Source organism: Odocoileus virginianus, chromosome 4 (genome assembly GCF_023699985.2).
Source record: "Odocoileus virginianus isolate 20LAN1187 ecotype Illinois chromosome 4, Ovbor_1.2, whole genome shotgun sequence".
Classification (NCBI taxonomy): domain Eukaryota; kingdom Metazoa; phylum Chordata; class Mammalia; order Artiodactyla; family Cervidae; genus Odocoileus; species Odocoileus virginianus.
The window spans coordinates 9,430,714-9,457,792 of record NC_069677.1 but is presented as its reverse complement, the minus strand read 5'-3'; the positions used below and the strand labels follow the sequence as shown (position 1 = coordinate 9,457,792).

At 39.5% G+C, this 27,079-nt stretch overlaps 2 protein-coding genes and 1 pseudogene across 5 annotated transcripts in view; 2 read left to right on the top strand and 1 right to left on the bottom strand.

Annotated features, from left to right (window-relative positions):
• The window catches only part of FAM162A (family with sequence similarity 162 member A), a 40,505-nt gene extending 25,502 nt beyond the window's left edge, over window positions 1-15,003 (bottom strand). Inside the window, exon 1 of the mRNA XM_070466063.1 lies at window positions 14,805-15,003. Within this exon, the coding sequence (XP_070322164.1) occupies window positions 14,805-14,838 (34 nt within the window). The 5' untranslated portion in view covers window positions 14,839-15,003. The remainder of the gene's footprint in view (window positions 1-14,804) is intronic.
• Window positions 4,514-27,079, top strand: part of MIX23 (mitochondrial matrix import factor 23) — a 48,829-nt gene continuing 26,263 nt past the window's right edge. For 2 of the 4 annotated variants that reach the window (XM_020908130.2, XM_020908128.2), the window contains exon 1: window positions 4,515-4,671. In XM_020908130.2, coding sequence (XP_020763789.1) covers window positions 4,573-4,671 — 99 coding nt within the window. In that variant the 5' untranslated portion in view covers window positions 4,515-4,572. Of the gene's footprint in view, window positions 4,672-16,071; window positions 16,172-27,079 lie in introns of those variants that run through there. The other 2 variants (XM_020908129.2, XM_020908131.2) reach the window with 2 other exon arrangements.
• On the top strand, window positions 17,288-18,569 carry LOC110146978 (PEST proteolytic signal-containing nuclear protein pseudogene; annotated as a pseudogene).

Below are 27,079 nucleotides of genomic sequence, written 5' to 3'. Positions count from 1 at the left end.
CAGACACCAACCCAAAATTAGAATCTCCTGGGGTGATGACTAGAAAAATGTTTTCACAAGCCCTTCAAGTGATGTTTACGCACACTAAAATTTGAGAAAGATGGATTTCAAACTCTGTATACTGGAATCAACACAGAAAAACAAACAAAAAAAACCAACCAACAGGGCCATCCCGGATCAATTAAATCCCAATTTCTGTGAACAGGACTCTGGTATTAGTATTCTTTTTTTTTTTTTCCATTTATTTTTATTAGTTGGAGGCTAATTACATCATTGCAGTAGTTTTTGTCATACATTTTAATGAATTAGCCATGGATTTACATGTATTCCCCATCCCGGTCCCCCCTCCCACCTCCCTCTCCACCCAATCCCTCTGGGTCTTCCCAGTGCACCAGGCCCGAGCACTTGTCTCATGCACCCAACCTGGACTGGTGATCTGTTTCACCCTAGATAATATACATGTTTCAATGCTGTTCTCTTGAAACATCCCACCCTCGCCTTCTCCCAGAGTCCACAAGTCTGTTCTATACATCTGAGTCTCTTTTCCTGTTTTGCATATAGGGTTATAGTTACCATCTTTCTAAAGTCCATATATATGTGTTAGTATACTGTAATGGTCTTTATCTTTCTGGCTTACTTCGCTCTGTATAATGGGCTCCAGTTTTATCCATCTCATTAAATAAATTACCCAATCAAAAAATGGGCCAAAGAACTCAACAGACATTTCTCCAAGGAAGACATACAGATGGCTAACAAACACATGAAAAGATGCTCAACATCACTCATTATCAGAGAAATGCAAATCAAAACCACAACGAGGTACCATTATACGCCAGTCAGGATGGCTGCTATCCAAAAGTCTACAAGCAATAAATGCTGGAGAGGGTGTGGAGAAAAGGGAACCCTCTTACACTGTTGGTGGGAATGCAAATTAGTACAGCCACTACGGAAAACAGTGTGGAGATTTCTTAAAAAGCTGGAAATAGAACTGCCATATGACCCAGCAATCCCACTTCTGGGCATACACACCAAGGAAACCAGATCTGAAAGAGACACGTGCACCCCAATGTTCATCACAGCACTGTTTATAATAGCCAGGACATGGAAGCAACCCAGATGCCCATCAGCAGACGAATGGATGAGGAAGCTGTGGTACATATACACCATGGAATATTACTCAGCCATTAAAAAGAATTCATTTGAATCAGTTCTAATGAGATGGTATTAGTATTCTTTAGAAAGATTTTCTAAGTGATTCTAATGCACTGCCATGTTTAAGAACTGCTCTTCAGCACAACTAGCTGGAGTCCCTTTTGAACAAAGGCTACAAGAATGAGCAAGGTACACCTGCAGAGTTAAACACATATGTCTCTAGCTGTGTTCAAAATCCCTCTTTTCAACGATACAAAGCCACTCTCAGTAACATGGAGCAAACTCGGGATTATTATACTAAGTGAATAAGACAGAGAAAGACAATCATATGACATCACTTCTATGTGGAATCTTAAAAACAATACAAATGAATATATTTACAAAACAGAAACAGACTCACAGACATAGAAAACAAACTTTCAGTTACCAAAGGGGAAAGGGTGGAGGAGGGATAAATTAGGAGTTTGGGATTAACAGATACACACTATTACAAACAAAATAGATAAAAAGCAAGGAACTTCTGTACAGCACAGGGAACTATATTTGATATCTTGGCCTTACAAATAGCGGAGAAATGAAGAGAAGTGAAAAGCAAAGGAGAAAAGGAAAGATATTCAAATTTTAATGCAGAGTTCCAAAGAATAGCCAGGAGAGATAAGAAAGCCTTCCTCAGTGATCAATGCAAAGAAACAGAGGAAAACAACAGAATGGGAAAGACTAGAGATCTCTTCAAGAAAATTAGAGATACCAAGGTAACATTTCACGCAAAGATGGGTTCAATAAAGGACAGAAATGGTATGGACCTAACAGAAGCAGAAGATATTAAGAAAAGGTGGCAAGAATACACAGAAGAACTATACAAAAAAGATCTTCACGACCCAGATAATCACAATGGTGTGATCACTCACCTAGAGACAGACATCCTGGAATGTGAAGTCAAGTGGGCCTTAGAAAGCATTACTACGAACAAAGCTAGTGGATGTGATGGAATTCCAGTTGAGCTATTTCAAATCCTGAAAGATGATGCTGTCAAAGTGCTGCATTCAATATGCCAGCAAATTTGGAAAACTCAGCAGTGGGCACAGGACTGGAAAAAGTCAGTTTTCATTCCAATCCCTAAGAAAGGCAATCCCAAAGAATGCTCAAACTACTGCACAATTGCACTCATCTCACACGCTAGTAACGTAATGCTCAAAATTCTCTGAGTCAAGCTTTAGCAATACGTGAACCGTGAACTTCCAGATGTTCAAGCTGGTTTTAGAAAAGGCAGAGGAACCAGGATCAAATTGCCAATATCTGCTGGATCATCAAAAAAGCAAGAGAGTTCCAGAAAAACATCTATTTCTGCTTTATTGACTACACCAAAGCCTTTAACTGTGTGGATCACAATAAACTGTGGAAAATTCTGAAAGAGATGGGCATACCAGACCACCTGACCTGCCTCTTGAGAAAGCTGTATGCAGGTCAGGAAGCAACAGTTAGAACTGGACATGGAACAACAGACTGGTTCCAAATAGGAAAAGGAGTACGTCAAGGCTGTATATTGTCAACCTGCTTATTTAACTTATATGCAGAGTACATCATGAGAAACACTGGGCTGGAAGAAGCACAAGCTGGAATCAAGACTGCCGGGAGAAATATCAATAACCTCAGATATGCAGATGACACCACCCTTATGGCAGAAAGTGAAGAGGAACTAAAAAGCCTCTTGATGAAAGTGAAAGAGGAGAGTGAAAAAGTTGGCTTAAAGCTCAACATTCAGAAAACTAAGATCATGGCATCTGGTCCCATCACCTCATGGGAAATAGATGGGGAGACAGTGGAAACAGTGTCAGACTTTATTTTTTTGGGCTCCAAAATCACTGCAGATGGTGACTGCAGCCATGAAGTTAAAAAGACGCTTACTCCTTGGAAGCAAAGTTGTGACCAACCTAGACAGAATATTAAAAAGCAGAGACATTACTTTGCCAACAAAGGTCCTTCTGGTCAAGGCTATGGTTTTTCCAGTGGTCATGTATGGATGTGAGAGTTGGACTGTGAAGAAAGCTGAGTGCCGAAAAATTGATGCTTTTGAACTGTGGTGTTGGAGAAGACTCTTGAGAGTCCCTTGGACTGCAAGGAGATCCAACCAGTCCATCCTGAAGGAAATCAGTCCTGGATGTTCACTGGAAGGACTGATGCTGAAGCTGAAACTCCAGTACTTTGGCCACCTCATGCGAAGAGTTGACTCATTGGAAAAGACCCTGATGCTGGGAGGGATTGGGGGCAGGAGGAGAAGGGGACAACAGAGGATGAGATGGTTGGATGGCATCACCGACTCGATGGGCATGAGTTTGAGTAAACTCCGGGAGTTGGTGATGGACAGGAAGGCCTGGCGTGCTGCGATTCATGGGATCGCAAAGAGTCGGACATGACTGAGCGACTGAACTGAACTGAATAACCTATAAAAGAAAAGAATATGAAAAATAACATATATACATATATATATGTACAACTGAATCACTTTGCTGTATGTTTGAAACTAACACATGGTAAATCAACCATATATAAAAAGAAATAATAAAAAAAGGCTCATAAAATGGACGAGTTACTAAAATTTCATTGTGGAAATCAAAAACATTCTCATTCTCAAATTATTTACAAGGAAACAATGTTCCTTTTTCGTGTCCCATGGAAAGATTTATTTTATCTAGATACTTAGCCGGTTCTCATGCTAGCCCACAAATGCCTATTTAATCCTTCCTGAACTGAAATAGGATACTGCTTGTCCTGAAATGTTTGCTGTGATAGGAAATGGCAAGTCTGAGGAAGGAACTCTGAAAGTTTGTTTTGTGAATCAGAGTCAATTTTAAGTCTCAAGTGGAAAAAACTAAATGTATGTTTATCCTGAGGATGGCACAGTTCCTACATGTAAACTATCTTGTCAATACATTTTATATTATGATAAAGTCATATGTCAAATGTTTGTAGCTGCTCAGTAGACCTACTATAAAGAAGAATAAGGTAGTGTAATTATATCACACAGAGAAACTGGAACTCTTATTCCCACCCTGAGCTCATTTAGAATAGAGAACCACTGATTTGGTTTTTACATTGGAAGCAAAGCTAGGCTGCCCTAAAAGCTGAGCACAACAAAACAAATGAAAAAGACTGAAACATCAACATGCTCTGAGCTTTTTCAGAGATGAGACCTTAACAACTTGGTATCTCATGGCTGCAACTATTCTGACAAATGATGGATTTCTTCTGGCTTCAAACACTGATTTGCCCTATTCTTGTATGTGACATAGAATTTTGGATCTGGCTGCCAGGCAACCAGTGCTCACAAGCCTTACTGCTGACATGCTGATGTTCTAGTGCTGAGAACTTAAGTGATGATACTGGCATAATGCACTCTGGTTCAGCACTTTGTGCTTATCCATGCTCCTCCACAGTGACAGTCCTTTTGTCTGCCAAACCCCAAAAAGATTTTGGGGAACAGGAAAAGCAGTTTTGAGTAGGAAACGAAAACTAACCATGGTGAGTCTGGCAGATAAATCTGAGTGCAGAATGCAGGACTGGCTAGGAGTATGGGAGAAGCAGGATAAAGGGAGCAGAAGTGGGTAGACATAAATGTGGAAACCTCTTAAGTGGTGTCACAAGTTCAAGTGGGTTTGTAAAGGAAAGAGGATACTTACAGGTATCAATGGAAAGAAACTAACAGATGTGAAAATACTAGTAAGGAAAAAATGAGCAAGACACAATGGCATCATAAGTTTTGTGGGCTGGCTAGAACTGTAATTACCATTTGAAATGTTACTTTTATGGAAAAAAATATTAAAGTTCAAAAAACAGATTTATAAATAAACCTTTGGAACCTGGCCAGTTTTTAAGCTGAGGTGGCGGGAGGGGTTGGGGGGGGGTGGGCCGTGACTCTATGGAAAAAAAGTATCCATGTATCTGGTGGGTGGCCAAATATCAGTGATAAGGGGCTACTCCTTGGTAATCATTTATCCTCCCATCAACATCCCAGCCCACTCCCAGCAGTGGCTATTTGAAATTCTCTCTACCTCAGCTGTCGACCTAAATAGGTTTTGTGACAGAACAGATTCCCTACCTCTGCACCTGTGTTTCATCCATCCACACAATTCTTCCTTCATTCTGAACTGTTCCATCTGTGATCATTCTTGCTGAGAGATGCTGTACCAAAATTCTCATAACCTCTAGATCTTTCTTTTCCACTGCCTTTTTCTTGCCAAACACTGTCTCCCCACTCTTAAACAAACCAAAAAAAAATCGTCATATTATAAAAGTAACGCTTGCTCATAACAGAAAATTTGGGAAACTAAAAATACACATGAAGAAAAACAAAAGCAGCCATAATCACACCACCTGGGGATAACAACTTGGTGTATTTTTTCCCAGATGTCTTCCTATACTTATACATAACATACACATTTCCCATTTCCAGATAATTCCATATCTTGCTTATGTCACACTTAACCAAGACATTAATTAAAAAATACTTCTGATACTGCATAACATCCAATGGATATAAACTGAATTCAATCATTCTCTATAGCTGGATTTATTTCCCATTTTTCACTATTACAAATATTCCAATGAATTCAGTTCAGTTCAGTCGCTCAGTCGTATCCGACTCTTTGCGACCCCGTGAACCGCAGCACGCTAGGCCTCCCTGTCCATCACCAACTCCCGGAGTCTACCCAAACTCATGTTCATTGAGTCAGTGATGCCATCCAGCCATCTCATCCTCTGTCGTCCCCTTCTCCTCCTGCCTTCAATCTTTCCCAACATCAGGGTCTTTTCCAATGAGTCAGCTCTTCACACTGGGTGGCCAAAACATTGGAGTTTCAGCTTCAACATCAGTTTCAGCTTCAACATCAGTCCTTCCAATGAACAGCCAGAACTCATTTCCTTTAGGATGGACTAGATAGATCTCCTTGCAGTCCAAGGGACTCTCAAGAGTCTTCTCCAACACCAAAGTTCAAAAGCATCAATAGTTTTCTACAGAATCTTTAATGGTATTTCTGGTTATTTTCTTATATAGAATCCTGGTGGTGGAGGACTAAACGATACAATGGTTAAAGGACATGAACGCTTTTAAGATTCTTTTTTATTTTTTTTCCATTTATTTTTATTAGTTGGAGGCTAATTACTTTACATCATTACAGTAGTTTTTGTCATACATTGAAATGAATTAGCCATGGATTTACATGTATTCCCCATCCCGGTCCCCCCTCCCACCTCCCTCTCCACCCGATCCCTCTGGGTCTTCCCAGTGCACCAGGCCCGAGCACTTGTCTCATGCACCCAACCTGGGCTGGTGATCTGTTTCACCCTAAATAATATACATGTTTCAATGCTGTTCTCTTGAAACATCCCACCCTCGCCTCCTCCCAGAGTCCACAAGTCTGTTCTATACATCTGAGTCTCTTTTTCTGTTTTGCATATAGGGTTATCGTTACCATCTTTCTAAATTCCATATATATGTGTTAGTATACTGTAATGGTCTTTATCTTTCTGGCTTACTTCACTCTGTATAATGGGCTCCAGTTTCATCCATCTCATTAGAACTGATTCAAATGAATTCTTTTTAATGGCTGAGTAATATTCCATGGTGTATATGTACCACAGCTTCCTCATCCATTCGTCTGCTGATGGGCATCTGGGTTGCTTCCATGTCCTGGCTATTATAAACAGTGCTGCGATGAACATTGGGGTGCACGTGGCTCTTTCAGATCTGGTTTCCTTGGTGTGTATGCCCAGAAGTGGGATTGCTGGGTCATATGGCAGTTCTATTTCCAGCTTTTTAAGAAATCTCCACACTGTTTTCCATAGTGGCTGTACTAATTTGCATTCCCACCAACAGTGTAAGAGGGTTCCCTTTTCTCCACACCCTCTCCAGCATTTATTGCTTGTAGACTTTTGGATAGTAGCCATCCTGACTGGCGTATAATGGTACCTCATTGTGGTTTTGATTTGCATTTCTCTGATAATGAGTGATGTTGAGCATCTTTTCATGTGTTTGTTAGCCATCTGTATGTCTTCCTTGGAGAAATGTCTGTTGAGTTCTTTGGCCCATTTTTTGATTCTTTTTTTTAATATTTTAATTTTATTGGAGTATACTTGATTTACAATGTTGTGTTAGTTCCACTGTACAGCAAAGTGATTCAGTTATACATATGTGTGTGTGTGTGTGTGTATTTCTTTTAGACCCTTTTCTCATATAGGTTATCACAGAATACTGGGTAGAGTTCCCTGTACTATACAGTAGGTCCTTGTTGGTTATCTATCTTAAATACAGTAGGGTGCGTGTGCTCATTCCAAAACTCCTGATTTATCCCTCCCTCCAACATTTCCCTTCGATAACCCTAAGTGTGTTGTTGATATCTATAAGTCTGCTTCTGTTTTGGAAATAACATTTGTACTTTTTTAAAAAATTAGATTCCACATGAGTGATATCATATTTGTCTTTCTCTGACTTACTTCACCTAGTATGATAATCTCTAGGTCCACCCTCAAGATTCTTAATATATGTTTAACAAACTGCTTTCCAGAAAGGCTGAATCAATTTACACATCTACTGGTAGCTGACGAGAATTCCTGACACATTATACTACAGTGGCACTGAGGGTCCACTATCTTGAACAAAACATTCACTTGTTTTCAACAGCTCCTATAAATAAAATACCATCTCCTTCCTTTCATAGTTCAAGTGACTGAATAAGTGGCATGTATTTATTACCCTGACCCCATCACCACACGTTAACTACAATGTTCCTTCCCCCACTCATTTACTAAAGTTGCTGTAGATTAGTGATCTTTTTCTAGTCATATGAATAGGTCTTTTGGAATCTTATCACTAGCTTATTAGACTCTCCTCTTCCCAGCTTTGATCTCATCCTTCTACAAGGACTCAGTCCTCCTGTTCATTACACTGCCATGTTTTCCCCCTTTATCTCTGATCTCTGTGAACTACTTTCTTTAATATCCTCTGCCACTTCCTATTGTTTACACTATGTCAGGCCTCCAAGGTTCAGTCTTTGCCTCTATTTCGCTCTACTTATGGAGGGCTCCTCTATTCTGTTTTAATAATCAGCTCAAAACTGATGGCTCTCATATATTTCTCTAACTCTACTCTTCCTTTGTCTTCAGGTCTTTAATTGAGAGGTTCCATCCTCACCTATAACTCAATGCCATCTCCTACTCAATAGTGCACCATCCTCTCTGCCAAACTCCCAAATTTCCCAAATGCCAAATTCCTTCCCAACTCTCTTATTTCTGACAATGGGGCAATATTCCTTCAGTCCTCCACACTCAAAAACTTTAGTCTCTATGTCCTTTCTTACATTACTCTACGTCTCAAAGTCATACAAATAGTTTCTTCAAAACACTTCCTAGATAAATTCCTTTTTTATCATTTCCATCATTACTCCACCCACGGATTACAGTAATATTTTCACAGGTAGCAGCTACCATGTTAATTTTCCAAAAATGTTTTTTAATGACTTTTGCTTGAAGGTTTCTTTTTTGTCCAAAATCATCTGGTTAAAATCCTCAGAGACCATACTTTATCTTCTATTACCTCCTGCAATCCAAGATAATCCTTTCTCCCTACTGCCCTTTCTCCTCCAACACCCTTTCTGTACTCATTACTGCCCCCACCTTTGTTCATGTCACTCTCCCATCCCTTTTGTTTCAATGAAGCCTTCAGTAGATAACCCTAACCTACACTACTTTTCCTTTCTCTGAATGCTCGGGAGGGGGCTGGTGGGGAAAAGCCCCGATTTGTAGCTTTTGCCAAAAACCCTCACCATGGCAGATGTCTAGGTACCAAAGTAACAAGACTAACTGTGAAACTAGAAAGAGATATGTGTAAAGCCAAAAGGAACCCGTTTCAGGACACCAGAGCAGCATTTAAAATCTGTTCTGCAATCTAGCACTTAATATCTACTATCTCGTATAAGCTCTCCAGGTATATTATATACATCTGTTTATTGCAATAAACTCTAGAAGAGTATGCAATAAGCCCTAGAAGAATGGCAGTCCACTCATTCTAGAGCTTTCTTAATGAATAGGGCACACAGTGTTTGCTTGATAAAAACCTGTTGGCAAGGCCTGGAGGAAGTGATAAGCAAAGTCAAAGACTAGAGGCATGAAATGGTAAAAATGGGCATGTACTCATTTAGGGCTGATTAGCAAGAACAAACAAAAAGTACAATGAAGGAGCAGAATGTACAGTAAGTCCCCAACATAGGAATCTTCAAGCTGTGAACTTTCCAAGATGCAAACCTGGCCCTGTATGCCAGCTGTTGTACTGTACCACTGTACTTTTCAAGTACTTTAATACTACTATAGTATTAAAGATGTTTTCTGTGTTTATTTTTTATATGTTATTTGCATGAAAAGTATTACAAACCTATTGCAATAGTATTATATAGCTAATTGTGTTAGATGGGTACCTAGGCTAGCTTTGTTAGGCTTACGGGTAAACTGGACTTGGGACGGAATTCATTATATGCAGAGGACTTACTGTAGTAGAAATAAAATCAGAATAGGAGCTGGGAGATATTCCCAGCTTTGTACTTGTGGGACCCTTACCAAGTCAATTTTCTTTTTGGGCCTCATTGGTAAAATTAGGGTACATGACTTCTAAGTTATTTCTTGATTCTAATGCTTTGGCATGAGTTAAACTGACAAGGAGGCTGTCCATAGCCCACTTCATTGGCATAATAATAAAAATAAATTCATTTTAAAATCTCCTATTAAGTCAAAGGAGTTTAGGGCAGCAAATACTTTTTGAAGGTGTGAATAAACATTCTTAAAAGACCATTTCATTCCTTTGGGCTAATAATTATTATATAGAAAGTAATAGTTATTATAAAAAACAATTATCTTTAAAAAATAATACAATATTAAAAAAATTATTCCAAAAAATATCTATTGCCTATCTACTATGAGATGGACACTGGTAAGTGCTGAAGTTAGAGTAAAAACAGACCCACTTTACCCTCATGGTACCCACAATAGCATGGGTCACTAGCCACCTATTTACAAATCATCATAAAAATGCTTTTTACCTTAGCACAGATTGCTCTGTGTAATGTAATGGATGCCAGTGATTATACAGTGGAAGCGGCAAACAGATTCAAGGGATTAGCTCTGATAAGACAGAGTGCCTAAAGAACCACGGATAAAGTTCACAACATTGTACAGGAGGCAGTGACCAAAATTACCCCCTAGAAAAAGAAATACAACAAGGCAAAATGGTTGTCTGAGGAGGCCTTACAAATAGCTGAGAAAAGAAGAGAAGCAAAAGGCAAAGGAGAAAAAGAAAGACATACCTATCTGAACACAGAGTTCTGAAGAATAGCAAGGAGACATAAGAGAGCCTTAGGTGAACAATGCAAAGAAATAGAGGAAAACAACAGAACAGGAAAGACTAAAGATTTCTTTAAGAAAATCAGAGATACTAAGGGAACATTTCATGCAAAGATGGGCACAATAAAGGACAGAAACGGTATGGCCCTAACAGAAGCAGACGATATTAAGAACAGGTGGCAAGAATACACAGAACTGTACAAGAAAGGTCTTAATGACCTGGATAATCACGCTGGTGTGATCAATCACCTAGATCCAGACATCCTGGAATGTGAAGTCAAGTGGACCTTAGGCAGCATCACTATGAACAAAGCCAGTGGAGGTGATGGAATTCCAGCTTTCAGGATTTTTCATTTCAGGATATTTCAAATCCTAAAAGATGATTCTGTGAAACTGCTACACTCAATATGCCAGCAAATTTGGAAAACTCAGCAGTGGCCACAGGACTGGAAAAGGTCAGTTTTCATTCCAGTCCCAAAGAAGGGCAATGCCAAAGAATGTTCAAACTACAGCACAACTGCACTCAGATCATGTGCTAGCAAGATCATGCTCAAATTCCTTCAAGCTAGACTCCAACAGTATGTCAGCCAAGAACTTCCAGATGTAAAGTGGGATTTAGAAAAGGCAGAGGAATCAGAGATCAAATTGCCAACATCCACTGAATCATAGAAAAAGCAAGGGAATTCCAGAAAATATATACTTCTGCTTCACTGACTACAATAAAATCTTTGACTGTGTGGATCACAACAAACTGGAAAATTCTTAAAAAGATGGGAATATTAGACCACCTCACCTGCCTCCTGAGAAGTCTGTATGCAGGTCAAGAAGCAACAGCACTGGACATGCAACAATGGACTGGTTCCAAATTGGGAAAGAAGTACATCAAGGCTGATATTGTCACCCTGCTTATTTAATTTATATGTAGAGTACATCATGTAAAATCCCAGACTGGATGAAGCTCAAGCTGGAGTCAAGACTGCTGAAAGAAATATCAATAGCCTCAGATATGCAGATGACACCACCCTAATGGCAGAAAGCAAAGAGGACCTCAAGAGTTTCTTGAGGGTGAAAGAGGAGAGTGAAAAGGCTGGCTTAAAACTCAACATTCAAAAAACTAAGTAAGTTCATGGAATTCAGTCCCATCACTTTATAGCAAATAGTTAGGTAAAAAATGGAAACAGTGACGGACTTAATTTTCTTGGGTTCCAAAATCACTGGGGACATGACTGCAGCCATGAAATTAAAAGATGCTTGCTCCTTGGAAGAGAAGCTAGACAGCATATTAAAAAGCAGAGACATCACTTTGCTAACAAAGGTCCCTATAGTCAAAGCTATGGTTTTTCCAGCAGTCATGTACAGATGTGAGTGCTGGACCATGAAGAAGGCTGAGTGCCAAAGAAACAATGCTTTCGAACTATGGTGCTGGAGAGACTCTTGAGAGTCCCTTGGACTGCAAGGGGATCAAACCAGTCAACCCTAAAGGAAATCAACCCTCAATATTCACTGAAAGCACTGATGCTAAAGCTGAAGCTCCAATACTTTGGCCATCTGATGCGAAGAGCCAACTCATTGGAAAAGACCTTGCTACAGGGAAAGACTGAAAGCTGGAGAAGGGGGAGACAGAGGAAGAGATGGTTGGATGGCATCATCAACTCAATGGACATGAATCTGGGCAAACTCCAGGAGATAGTGAAAGACAGGAAGCTTGGTGTATTGTAGTCGATGGGGTCACAAAGAGTCGGATACAACTGAGTGACTGAACAACAACAAATGGATGCCAGCTACACCCTCTCTTCCCCAGACAGGCATGCTGCTGCGGCTGCTGCTAAGTCACTTCAGTCATGTCCGACTCTGTGCAACCCCATAGACGGCAGCCCACCAGGTTCCTCCATCCCTGGGATTCTCTAGGCAAGAACACTGGAGTGGGTTGCCATTTCCTTCTCCAATGCATGAAAGTGAAAAGTGAAAGTGAAGTCGCTCAGTCAAGTCCCGACTCTTTGCGACTCCATGGACTGCAGCTCACCAGGCTCCTCCATCCATGGGATTTTCCAGGCAAGAGTACTGGAGTGGGCTGCCATTGCCTTCTCCCCAGACAGGCATACAACCATAAAAATTTGAACATAATTTCTGAGTTTCATAGGTTCTCTTATCTGCGAAAAGGTCCAAGAACCAAAAGTTAACAACACTGACCTATTTCTACAGCTACATAGACAAAACAATAAACAAATTCAAGATCATAAAAGTCTATATTCTTTTTGCTTGTTAAGGAAGTATAGATTCCCAACAGAAATGATTAGAAATAAAGGTCCATCATTTAAAGGATTAAGCTCTGTCTTTTTGAAATTTCATTCACCTAAAGTATCTCCTTCCAAACAATATTCTGGATAAGTGAGGTCTGCCTACCATTCCTTTAGTAAGGCTGCCAGTTAAATCACTCTTCTTACTTGAAAACTATTTGCATATGAATGACTGCTTCAGTTTCACAAGTAAACCTGCATTTCATGACTCATCCATTTCACACCAAATAGACCCTGTTAGCCATGACAAATACATGTACATACATATATCTGAACAAGCAGCTCGAACAAAGCAAAGTGTACAAGTTCCAGAATTTGAGGGCACTGACTCATCTCCTGACTCTTAACATTTTACAGCGAAGCGAACTGGGACAAGTCATCTAACCCTCGGAACTTTGTTTATTCATTTGTAAAATAGAGAGGGGATGATAAGAGTTACCTAAGAGTGCTACTATGAATAATCAATCACATAAAACAATGCAGGTGAAAGTATTTAGATATAAAATGGGCAAAAGTGAGTGAAAGAGCAGATTGCTTGGAGTTGCTCACAAAATATCAGACATTCAGAGATCCTCTGGAAAGAGTTGCTCATATAACATCCTTAGAGGATCTATCCTCTAGAGTAAACCTCTAGAGTAAAACAAATTGTCCTTAAATTGCTCAAGGAATTTTGTTTTGACTGAGTGCTCAACAGTAAAGTTCTTAAAAGTCTGCAAAAGGTTTTGGAATCCTTATAGTGCATAAATGTATTAATATTCTCAAGGCAAGAACATGAACTAATTAAAAAATTCAGTGTTGGTTCCATAGTCAAAGTCCCTTTTACAAGACATTTTCTAGAGAGCAGAGATTCTTTCACTTACCTTACTAAAAAGGATAACTGGATGTATACAAAAGATTTTAAGCAAATTAGTTCATCAAAACTGAACAAATCAATGAAATCAATCTTCTTTGGTGGAAAGGGTATTTATTTTAAAGGAAATAAATAATATTCAGTCTGAAACGAGTTTTCCAGCCTATTCTCCACTGAAATGCACAATAAGCCATGCAAAGGATAACTTTTTCTATGTTATTTCATTTACATTTACAATGTTCATTTACATTATCCTAATCACTAAGTTTAAGGCGATTCTCATTTAAAATGTGAATTAAACAACTTTTTGGTACTAAGGAATCAATCATTACACGTTATTAAAGTTCATGAACAAGACCTAAAGAGTGATTTGCGCTGGTGCTAGAAAACAGCCAAAAGGCAAATACTCTTGATTTCTAAGCCCCTAGTAAGCAAAGGCTCTGTTGGTTCCCAAGAAGGCTAAGTAAGTTCTGACTCCCCAAAAGTCATTACACAAATGTCTACAACGGAAACAAAACGAATGTCCTGCGTTTACGTAACACTTTCAATCTAAGAAATTCAAAGCACTTGATTGTAGAATTATTTAAAAGAAATGTATCCTCTCCCACTTTAGGAAACCAAATACTACTATTCTGAGAGACCTTAAATCTGTTGCCAAATCAGATACCAAATGGGTAGGAAACTCCAGACTAGAAATTTTCTCTGAGGGATAAACTCTAGAGACGGTTGGGGGTGGGAGTGAGGAGGACACTAAGACTCATGGAAAGCTGAATCAATCAGGCAGTGGAGTTCGAGGAATGGCAGGTGCATTAACAACTGACTCAGGGCCTGGGGGGTCGCGAAACTGATCGTAACAAGGGTCCATTAAGTTGGAGGCAGCTGGGTGGATGCAGAGCCTGGTGCGAGGGTCACTCCTGTCTAGTCCGCATGTCTGCTTACCAGCTGCGCGCTCAGCCCCTGCTCTCTCCCACTATTACTACCCTGTAATCAGGATCCCGAACTACCTGAGGGGAATGCGTAACAGAACAGAGCAACTACCAGGCCTAACGGGGCTGCAGGTTTCCTTCACCCAAAGCAGCCAAGTTGGCTTCCCGCCCACCCTCAGAGCCGCCGCTTCTCACCAGCCACCAGGCGCAGGCCGCGGAGGCTCCCCATGGCCGCCTACTCCGCCGACCAGCACAGTGCCCCAAAGCCAGCGGTGGCGCGGGCGAGCTCAATGTCACCCAGCGCCGGGAAAGTGAGGACGAGAGCACCGGTGGTGGGCGGGGCTTGTGGAAAGTGAGGGCAGAGCCGGAGCGCCGAGCGTGGCAGGGTGGCGGGCGGGGCGTGAGTGACGTAAGAGTGATGGCCGGCCCCCCTGTGGGCGGGGCCTGCGCGACGCGCGGAACGTGCGGGTCGTGCGTAGCGCTCAGACCGTGCGGGTAGCGGCCTCGCCCCGCCCCACACGGGCCAGCGTGTTGGCGGAGGCATTAAGAATGCTCTTTTGGAGTCTTGGTTTCTAGTGCCATTGCAAAGCATTCTCTGCACCAAAGAAAGTACCCGTTTAAAATAGAAAAAAGTAAATGCTTATTGTAGGACTTCTGTGAACTGTAGACCCCGAAGTCACACTGCCTAGATAAACCAGTATTTCAGTACAGTTTTTTCAGTGAATATGTACATGCCTTTCTCAAAACTACATAGCTGGGTTCTTAGTGACCAGTGGCCTTGGTCTCTTGTTGGCTTTGGGAGTATCAGGCCACCTGAGAAATTCACATGAAAGTGAAAGTTGCACAGCCGTGTCCGACTCTGTGATCCCATGGACGGTAGCCCGCCAGCCTCCTCTGCCCTTGGAATTCTCCAGCGAAGAGTACTGGAGTGGTTTCCCATTTCCTTCTCCATTTTCTTCTTCACATACGTGTTTCCTATTTTGTTTTCTATTTGCCTATTTTTATAAAACAACATTTTACTATTTCCACACCTGAACACCTTATTCACCTCTTACCCCATACTGCCAGAAGTGTCTTTTTTGACATTTCTTGCTGGACTCAAATTCTTAAAGAACAAAATCCCCTCTGCTTTAGGGACGAGATAGGAGAGTTAAGAAAAATCTTACTTCTACGTAAGAGTTCTTCCTCGAATCATCTGATCGGTGGGGCCATTAAACTGTCGCCCTTTTTGTAAGAAAATGGGATTGGAGCAAAACGATCCCTTCAAGTTCTGACATTTTTTTATCTATGCGCTGGGGCCAGTTCCAGGAGGACAGGTTAAACGCGTAAGAGTGAAAAGAAGGATAGCAGCGTTACGGGTTTCAGGGTGGATGAGCATAAGCGGAAAAGACAAACCTTGAACTCAGCTTTCTTGCTGAGATTTCCCCCTCAATATTATTTGTTAGGCGGCGCCGCGGACACCTTTGCTCCGCGGTGATTGGCTCGGGGCGGGGACCTCGTGTTTGTCCAATATGGCGGCGCCCAGTGGCGGTGTGAACTGTGAGGAGTTCGCCGAGTTCCAGGTGATGGGGTTTTCCTCACGTGGCAGGCGTATCCCTCCTTTTGTCCCCGGACCCTGTTCCCTGCTCTGGCCTGGGAGGGATATGCGGACTAGTTGTGGCTGAAGCGAGCAGTTCAAGACTCCTTTTTCGAGCCATTGGAGGTCATGGGGGCGCGAGGTTGGCCTTAGGGAAAGAAGCTGCTGCGTTAGGGTCATGGTTGTCCCTGCCCCTCCCAGTCCTTGAGTAACTGCACCCAGAAACTCGCGTGGTTCTGCGGTGGCAAAGCCGAGCTCGGCCGGGTGGGTAGGGACTGTAACAACCTTCTAGCCATTCTTTGAACTCAGTTCTTAGCGTCTGTCATTCCCCTCCTACTTTAAGCTGAGCATTTGCAAGAAAGAAAAAAGTGAAGGAGAGCTTGTTTACTTGATAAAACAAAAAAACTTGTTTTACTATTTTGATGGGGTAGAACTTTTGGTGTCTTGGAGGGGCAATTAATTCTAGTACCTGCAATGGTGCTCTGCCTTACTAACCATTAGAGAAAATACATTTAAGAAAAAGGTTGTATCTTTTATATATTAAAACACCAGAGGTCCGGGCTAATTATTAACACACGAATTAAAGAACAAGGGGTCTAGATTTTTGACCAAGTTGCTATGAAAGTTCTATACTGTAGTCATAAATCTGCTGCTGTCTTGATAAACAGTTGAATTTAAGTCATGAAAAGGGTATTTTAAACTTGAGATATTGAAAAATCTGTTTATGTATCATTGACCTCTGTAGTAAGCTTTGTTCTTGGAGCCGTTTTTAGGGAGTGATGTTCTTGAAGGTACTCTCAACAGATTGAATTATTTGACAAACATCATTTGACCAAAGAAGTTTGTGTGGGGTCTTTCCACCATTGTATACATCCTTTTCACCATTTAAGCTGCACAGATTAGATCAGCACAACAGCAACAGACTTCAAATGTGATCAGAGTGCCCCAGAGATACAAATATTTGTAAAAATCTTAAATAAGATAGAAAAAAGACTTGGATTCTAACATATATGAAATGTTTAAGATTAACTGGCACATTTGTGGCCTTGGTCTTATCATATTAGTCCTGTGATCTAACTTAATAAGCTCAAATAATTGAGCAATGCTAGCCTTCAAGTTTGTGAGAAAGAGCCCTGGTTAGGGAATTAAATGTTTCAGGTTCTAGTGCTACTTCTGCAATTAACAGCTTTGGGACCTTCAGCAAATTGCTTAACTCCTTCCATAATTAACTTTTGAATCTGTAAAATAAGATAATGTTAAATAACATTTAAAACTGCTTTCACCTCTGTGTTTATTTGAATCTCTAAAACCAAATTTCTGAGGATTTCTTTGAGCTGTTGAAACATCCAACAGTGCTTGAAGAACACTTTTGATTTTCCTTTGGGCAGTCAGATAAGATGTGGGGCAGAAGCTTAACTGTCTTGGAGAACCATTTTATTCACAGAGATGATATAAATAATGTAATTAAATGAATCTCATTAATGAAACCTGGAGAAGTTTTTAGATTGTTTTTCTATCACTTTTTCAAATGTGTGATTTATAATGGAGAATTTGTTGTTCAGTTGCTAAGTCGTATCCAACTCTTTGCAAATAATGGAGAATACCCTTGGTTAAAAGTCAGAAGATCCGGTTTTCCAGATCTGGTCTTGGCATATCATTTTACCTCATAGTGGATGAATATAAGAACATTTGGGGGAAGGCGGGAGAGGAGAAGCCTGAGAAGCCGCAGCGAGCTGGAGCCGCCGGAGGACCTGAAGAAGAAGCAGAAAAACCTGTGAAAACTAAGACTGTTTCTTCCAGTAATGGAGGGGAAAATTCCAGTCACAGCGCTGAGAAGTGATCAGGTGAAGATGAAACTGCAGACCTCCCAACAAAGCCTACAAAGATCTCCAAGTTTGGATTTGCCATAGGTAGTCAGACGACAAAGAAAGCCTCAGCTATATCCATCAAACTTGGCTCAAGTAAGCCTAAAGAACCGGTTCCAACTCTTGCTCCAAAAACCCTTTCAGTAGCAGCAGCTTTTAATGAAGATGAAGATAGTGAACCCGAGGAAATGCCTCCAGAAGCAAAGATGAGGATGAAGAATATTGGAAGGGATACACCAACATCAGCAGGACCAAATTCCTTCAATAAAGGAAAGCGTGGGTTTTCTGATAACCAGAAGCTATGGGAGCGAAATATAAAATCTCATCTTGGAAATGTCCATGACCAAGACAATTAAATGATGTATTTTGAAATTGGGGTGTGGGGTGGATGTAAAGTTAAAAGGAACAGTTTCCTTTTTTAAGGAATGGTATAAGACTATCTTTGGAGCCACCTTTTTTTTCTTTTTCTTTTTTTAAATATTGAGTGGTACACTAATAAATGAGAATTTGAAATTAGAAGTAATTTATGTTTTATATACAGATTTTTAGACATTTACTGATTTTGTAGTTTCATGTGATTAATTTCCAAAGGTTACAGATACTAAAAAAATCAGAAATGGTAACTTTCTAAGAATTGCATATTTTTTTAGACACAACTATTAGCACATTAGGAGGGAAGCAAAAAGTTGTCTATTTAAACTGTAGGCCGTTACTCTCTAACTTAACTCCCTTATTAACCTAAACTTGTCTGGCTCCCAGGAACAGCCTTATAGAGAAGGGAGTATTGTATTGGGAGGAAAATGTTACTGGACCATTGACTGAGAAAGTAAATTAGATAAAATACAGCTTTTTTTCTTCCCTAATGGGCATTTGTTTAGTTTCAAATCATCATTAACTAGTTATTGCATTGCTATCAGTGGATACAGATGCTTAGCTCTTTAGAAAGAACATTTTAAAATTTTACATAAACTGTTGAGTATTTAAAATAGCCCACTTCACTTTAAAGGGTTTTGTCTACCTTCATTAGTCTTCAAAGAACAACCATTTGCTACCAAAGTAAATCAGTATTTTTGAATGTGCTTCTCTTGATTTTTGTTATTAGCTAGTTCCTGTAAGCATTTCCACCAGATCTTGAGGCAAATCATAAGGAAGCTGTTTCTTTTAAAATAACAAACCACCACTAAAAATTTAAATGTACATAATAGTTAAATGTTTGGCTGTTCTTATTTTTTAAAGAGTATAAACACCAAAAAAAGGAGGGGGGGGGAGCAACAATGTATGAAGATGGAAGATAAAAAAGATGCACTTTCTGTAACTTTATCAAAGCATTTATGTTACTAACTTGTGAAATCCAATTTGATTTGAACTTATTAACAGGAATTCTTATTTAGCACAAAAATATGGTTTACTTTAACTGTATACTTGCTAACCAGTGGCCTCTCAAAAGCACATTTTAGATACTGAAAATGAAAGAAAATGCATCTTTAAACATATTTTATGGAATCTTCACCCACATATACTTTGTTAATCTATGTGTTGTAGGATTGTGTTTATTTTGTATTTTTGTATTGTATATGAATTCTTTTTTAATGTGACAGTTAAACACATCTTTTAAAGCATAGACACACATAGAAGAAACATACAGTATAATGATTTTCCTTGAAAACTACAATGTTAGATTTTGGAGGCAGCTTCAGACTGATTGGTGGTAACTACTTGCTCTGAGCTCTTTTAATAAGTAATAACTCCAGAGAAGCAGCCTGTATATATTCCTAATACTTTGTTCACTTGCATTTGAGTTTAGAAGCCCCAAGTAAAACAATGGAAATGTATATAGAACTATTAGTTCTTACTTACATGATTTAATTATATCAAGATACATGAATTTAACTTGCTTAAATGTAGGCAAACTTTCCATTTTTGTTCATTTTGATGTTTATGTTGAAATAACACCCCTCTCCTACATTTCATTTTCTTGACTCAAATATCAACCTACGGTCAAGATGGGAGAGAGAAACAACTAAGATGAATGTCTTTACTAAAATACCAATAAATTTGTCAAACTCTAAAAAAAAAAGAACATTTGCCGCTATTGCTTCAGAGGCACAGAGATGTAAAAAATATATATTTTAAAATGTAAAAGTTTAGTATAACATTTATTTATTTTTTTTCCATTTATTTTTATTAGTTGGAGGCTAATTACTTTACATCATTACAGTAGTTTTTGTTATACATTGAAATGAATTAGCCATGGATTTACATGTATTCCCCATCCTGATCCCCCCTCCCACCTCCCTCTCTACCCGCTCCCTCTGGGTCTTCCCAGTGCACCAGGCCCGAGCACTTGTCTCATACATCCAACCCGGGCTGGTGATCTGTTTCACCCTATGGTATAACATTTAGGTTTTAATGGATTTTATAAAGTTGTAAACTGATAACTGGCACACTCACAAATTATGAATCAAAGTTTATATTTTAAGAACTATGAAACCATTACACTGTGTATGTAAATACCTTATATATGAAAAGCCCTGCACTGAATACTGTGGAAGAGAAACAGAAAGTCATGTATTTTTATTATGAAGATTTAGGTACTTTTTTCTCCCAGAATTTTGTTATGAAGATGTTTAAACACTGTAGAAAAATGGAAAGACTTTTACAATGAATACTCATGTACCCAGTATCTGGATTCTACAGTGATTCACTGTATCTACTAAATCACGTATCCATCCCTCTATCTATCTATCAATCCACATTTTTAATTTTTTTTTAATGTATTTCAAAGTAAGTTGCTAGTTCATGACTATCCTCATTTGACCTATTTGTGGTCACAAAGGGAGAGAGGTCTCTGGTGTCTTTTCTTTTACAGTGACATCAGTTCTATGGGATTAGTGTCCCATGCTTTATGACCTCATTTAACTTTTTATTGCTTCCCTAAAGGCCCTGTTTCCATACAGCCAGATTGGGTTTTAGGGCTTCAACATATGAAATTGGGGGCAAGTGGTGGTGGGGAGGGCATAGTTCAATCCATAACAGATATCTGCTAGGTACCAGGCAATTGGAGAAATTGAGTGAGTAAAATATAAAACGAGCTCAAGTCAGGGTATAAAACATGCAGAGGATATTTAGAATATGAGGACAGTGTTATAACAGTTCAGAGAGAACTAAGTCAAAGAGATGTTAATTGAGCTGGGTCTTTGGTGAACAGAACAAGAGTAATTATCAGTAGAAGAAACAGTATATAGGCAGAAAGTTTTATGTGTTGCGGGGGAAATAGTAAATTGCTGGCATTCTGAATTTGCACAGGGGCACATTTGGATTACACAAAAGATTGGAACCAGGTTATGAAAGGCCTTGAATGTCATTTGTGAGGTTCGGGAGTCAATGAGTAGAGTGGGGGAGTTGATCAAAGAGATGCTTTCGGAAGATTCATTACTTCTGCCACAGTCTTTGTGCCCTGTCATTTTTGCAGTTAGCTTTGCTGTAGTTCTCCTTATCTTCAGTCATTCTTTTCTCTACTTAATTTCTCCTCTTCAACCTAATCTCCATAAGGCTATGGCTTCATACTGTTATTAATATCTTCTAAATTTTAGAATCTGAACCATGCATCTAACTTCAGAATTGTATGACTAGATGTAAAGTACTTAACATAGCATGGTGGTTGGTGGTGGTTTAGTCACTAAGTTGTGTCCGACTCTTGCGACCCTGTGGACTGGAGCCCACCAGGCTCCTCTGCCCGTGGGATTCTCCAGGCAAGGATACTGGAGTGAGTTGCCATTCTCTTCTCCAGGGGATCTTCCTGACCCAGGAAATGAACCCGGGTCTCCTGCTTTGCAGGCAGATTCTTTACCAACTGAGCTATTCTTTAAAATCCAATCCCAAAGCAATTCTGCTTAGTTAAATCTCTTACCGCTGCCCTTATTCGTACATATTCTCTCTCCCCAACCCCTGCCACTTCCAATATACATTTGAACTTTGCTGTCTAGCCATATAGGCCTGCTTTTCCCTGACCACATGATGTTTTGTCATTTCTGTGCTTTTTTTTCCCACTTGACACCCTGAAATACCTTCTTCCTGACCCTATCTGAGACCCAGTGCATGTATTACCTGAGCAAAATCAACTGAGCATTCCTAGGATATGTAAGTTTTCATATTTTTGATAGGAATATTAACTTACAAGATTAATTTTGAGTTGTTTGGTAATTAAATATAGACTGAATAGGCTATTTTCTAGTATCCATGATGGTTTCTTTTGCAACATGCCTAGCTGCTCTCTGGTCCCGTGCCTTGGAGTGCAGAGGACTGCAGACAGTTCTGGCAGTTGCAGGCAAGTCTGTATTTCTGGCTTGCGGGAAGCATACTGTGAACATTGTTGTAAAGATGGAGTTTGAGGAACCACATCTTCTAAAAAGAGCCCCCTGTGAATGGGATCTACTTCTGCGTACCTTCAGGCAAAGCGAGGAGAAGAAAGGTTAAATTTCAGATCATTCTGTGGAGCACATTTTAATTTTACTGTCATGTAATAGACCTTTTACCTCTCCCTATATACTTTGAAAGCTTCCTAAAATAATAAAAGGGATTACCTAAGAATTAACCTTAGGAATAGAGTGTCATATAATTGTAATTGTAGGGACTACAGGAAGTTTTCTCTACCCCTCCCTGCTGCTAGATATGCTAGTCCTTTGGTACTGAAATTGCCTTCCAAGAGGGTGAAATGAATGAAAGATAATGCATGAAATACAATTCCAAGATAAGTGCCAGAATAATTTTAAACATTGAGTCTAAAACTAGAGTTCATGGTATATCAATTTCTTGTTTTGAGGAAGGTGAAAGGATAAGCTAGAGATACTACAAAGTTTGAAGAGATACCTTTTGCTGTGCTTTGACACTTAGAAGCTGATTTAGGGTTTCAGCTCCTATACAGAGAGAGCCACTGAACTGTGTATATTTCTGTATTATCTCTGTGGACTTGTGTTGCAGTTCATTGTATGATGTCTGCTCAAGGGTGTCTTCTTTATATTTTCATGGTGAATTTGTGAGAAAGAAGGTACATTGTTGGAGCTAGTGTCAGGGAGGCAGTCAGTAATTCATTTTGAATGATATACATGGTTTAATGGCAGGATTTATGTGCCTGCATTAACCTTCATCTGCTCTCAGCCTGTGAGGTCTGCTCAAGCTTTTCTGTAGACCTTGGAGCTGCCTGAAGAGCCCTGGCACTTTTTGTAATAAAGAAATTTGTGCCTAGTGAGGTAGTTTATAGTTCTTTTCCTTTTCTTTTTGCAATTTTGAAACTCCTTCCTAAGTCTTACTCCCTTTCCCCTCCTTGAACTTTTCTAGTATCTTTTTTCCTAAATTAAAAATAGCTTACAATTCTCAGCAGTTCCTGAACAAGTACAGTATCAGTTTAGAGACTGTCAGTATATCATCTTGAATTCAGTTCTGTCCAGTAGAATTTTCTGTGATGGTGGAAATTTGTCCTGTACAATATGGTTGCTGCTCCTGCTGCTTAGTTGCTTCAGTTGTGTCCAACTCTGTATGACCCCATAGATGGCAGCCCACCAAGCTCCCCCATCCCTGGAATTCTCCAGGCAAGAATACTGGAGTGGATTGCCATTTCCTTTTCCAATGCATGAAAGTGAAAAGTGAAAGTGAAGTCGTTCATTCGTGACTCTTCGTGACCCTATGGACCACAGCCTACCAGGCTCCTCCGTCCATGGGATTTTCCAGGCAAGAGTACTGGAGTGGGGTGCCATTGCCTTCTCTGTACAATATGGTAGCTACTAGCAATATGTGGCTCTTGAGCACTTCTTGAAATGTAGCTCATGCAACTAAAAAACTAAATTTTAAATTTAATTTTAACTAAAATAACCTCATATGGCTAGTGTCTACCATATTAAAAGCCAAGCACTCGATCCTATATTGATGATTCTTTAGCACACACAGAGAGGACTGATATATTTGAAAATTCACATTTTAGGTTCCATTTGTAATACTTAAATTGTTTGATTCATTACCTAGTTAATGCTGATAAATTCACATTGTTATAAGGAACTTAATAGTATATCCAGGTTGTTTTATCAGAGGGAAAGCTGGCTGTATTGCTAATGATTGTACTCAAACCTGAAGTTCAAAGTAAATCATAATTCTGGGAAATGTGAAGATATATAATCTTTCACCTGCATTGCTATACCAATCTCCTAACTAACCTCTATGTATCTACTCTTGTTCCTGTCTAATCCATTTTCCACAGTTAATACTTTAACCGAAGTAGTCATTTCAGAATACAAATCCTATCATATAACTCCACTGTATTTAAACACTTCATTGGTTCTCTTTGCTCTCAGGAAAAAGGCTAACATCCAAAAGGTGACCTATAATGGTGGACCTCATTTTACATCATACTTTGTCTTACCCTCTATACTTAAGCCGTGTTAACTGTTGAGTCCATTAATAACACACTATTTAAATGACTCCTGTAAAGATGACCCATAATTTCCATCATGTTAAATCTTAGAAGTTAATTTCTGCCCACATCTTTATTTACTTCTAGTAACATTCAACAGGCTTCCCTGGTGGCTTAGATGGTAAAGAACCCACCTGTGGTGCAGGAAACCCAGGTTCCATCCTTGGGTCTGGAAGAGCCCTCGGAGAAGGGAATGGCTACCGAAGCCCAGTATTCTTGCCTGGAGAATCCTGTGAACAAAGGAGCCTGGTGGACTACAGTCCATGGGGTTGCAAAGAGTCGGACACAACTAAGTGACTAACATTCAACACAGTTGACTGTTCCTGCCTTGAAACTTCTCTTCTGAGTTCTGTGACATCACAGTCTTTTTCCTGTAGTTTTATTTTTTAAAATTTTATTTCTTTATTATTTTGTTGGTTGGGCTGGGTCTTCGTTGCTGCACATGAGCTTTCTGCAGTTGTGCCAAGTGGGGGCTACTCTCTAGTTACAATGCATGGGCTTCTCCTTGCCGTAACTTCTCTTGTTGCAGAGCGCAGGCTCTAGGTGTGAGGGCTTCAGTAGTTGCAGCACGCAGGCTCAGTAGTTGTGGCTGGCAGGCTCCAGAGCGCAGGCGCAGTAGTTGGTGCAGGATCTTAGTTTGTTCTGTGGGATCTTCCCAGACCAGGGATCGAATCCCTGTCTCCTGCCTTGGCAGGCAGGTTCCTATCTACTGTACCACCAGGGAAGTCCTCTTCTGTAGTTTTAGATGCTGGAGTTCCTTCTTGATTGTTAACCCCGTTTATTACCTATAGTCTCCCTCAGTGATCTCTTCCTGTTTCATGGCGTTAAAGAAGTTAATTTGGAGAATTCCCTGGCTGTCCAGAGTTTAGGACTCCAGGCTCTCACTGCTGAGGGCCCAGGTTCACCAACCTCTTAATCAAACTGTCTTTATCTCTTGCCTGGACCACCATAGTAGTCTGCTCAGTGTTGCCATTCTCAACTTAGCAGCTGAAGTTGTGTTTTGGAATACTGTTACATCCCTGTTTCCTTTAGAACAGAATCCTTAATTGTTTCTGTGGTCTCTCTTGTCCTTCATTTTCTCATCAACTCTGCTCTCACCTAATACCACTTTTTCACTTACTCGCTCCCAGACCACTTGCCTCCTTTTTGTTCTTCAAACATCCCCAAGTTTGTTCTTGCCTCTTAATTTTTGCCTTGTTCCCCAAAATGTCCTTTTAGTTGGCTTATTTGTGTCATTCAGATCTCAGTTCAAATGGTATATCCTAGAGAGATCTGTCTTGATCTCCCTGTATAATGTATTAGCCCCTCAACCCCACTGTTCATCTCATTACTACAGTTTTCTTTTTGCAGTACTTTTCTGTGCTGAAAGTGTCTTGTTTGTTGGGATACTCGTTTATTGTCTGTCTCCCCCATGAGAATTTTGCTCCATAAGAGCAAGGACCTCTTCTGTTTTACTCATCATTGTAGCCATAGTGTTTAGAATGGTGTTTAACATGTACTGCTGCTGCTGCTAGACATTAGTAAATATTTTTTGAAGGAAGAGTGAGTTAATGAACGAACTCTGTGCTCTCTCTCTCTAATTGCTTCGTATGTTTGAAGAAGAAAGATTGCTGAGGACTCTGATCCAAGGAAAGCTTTATCTGGAAGGTATAAACTTTGGTTTCAGGATCAGTTTGATTTAGACAGGAGGAAAGAAGAGAGTTTAAAGGTTTTTTTGTTTTAATAGGCAAGTTGTGGGAGGTAAAGTTTGCCAGGAAGGTTCCTGTCTACTACTTAACTAGTTTTTGCCTCTCTAAATAGTGCTGCCACTGTTTGTTTGGAATTTGCCACTTACTGACATTATATATCCTCTGCTGTGTATAAGACATTACTTAATGTGATGCTTGCTTAGTTAGTATGTTGAGATTATCCCCTAAGAATTCCAGATTACAGAGAATCTTGATACCGTTGACCAAAATAGAAGGATACAAGAAGAGGTGATAAGATAGTGAAGTTAGTTTTAGACCTGACATTTGCCTGTTTTTATTAGTCTAAATTATGAGTCTTCTACAAGCTGTTTTACTTCAAAATTGGATTCTGGAAAAGGATATTAAACTACTAATTAAAGAATAATAGGCTGGTCAAATAAGTTGTGATACCCCCACTGAATGGAATATTTATGTGTGTATTAAACATGTCTTCAAGGTCGCAAGGGCAAATGCTCATGGTATAATTTCATAAAGTAGAACTTTTAAATGTTATATAGTGCCACATTTTTATAAAAATATTTGCAGATATGTATAGAAAAAACTAAATAATGGTTAACAATGGATAATTCTATTTTCTTTAAATTTTTTTATAATTTTCTAAAATTATGTAATTAATTCTTTAGTCATAATAAGAGCTTATTTTAACAAATGGATGATACAGCAAAGGGAATATAGCCAATATTTTATAACTTTAAATTTAATAAAATTATAAAAATACTGAATCAATACATTATATTTTTGAAATTAGTATAATATTGTTAAATCAACTATAATAAAAAATAAGTTGTCACAATTGTATGGTTAAATAATGTATAAAA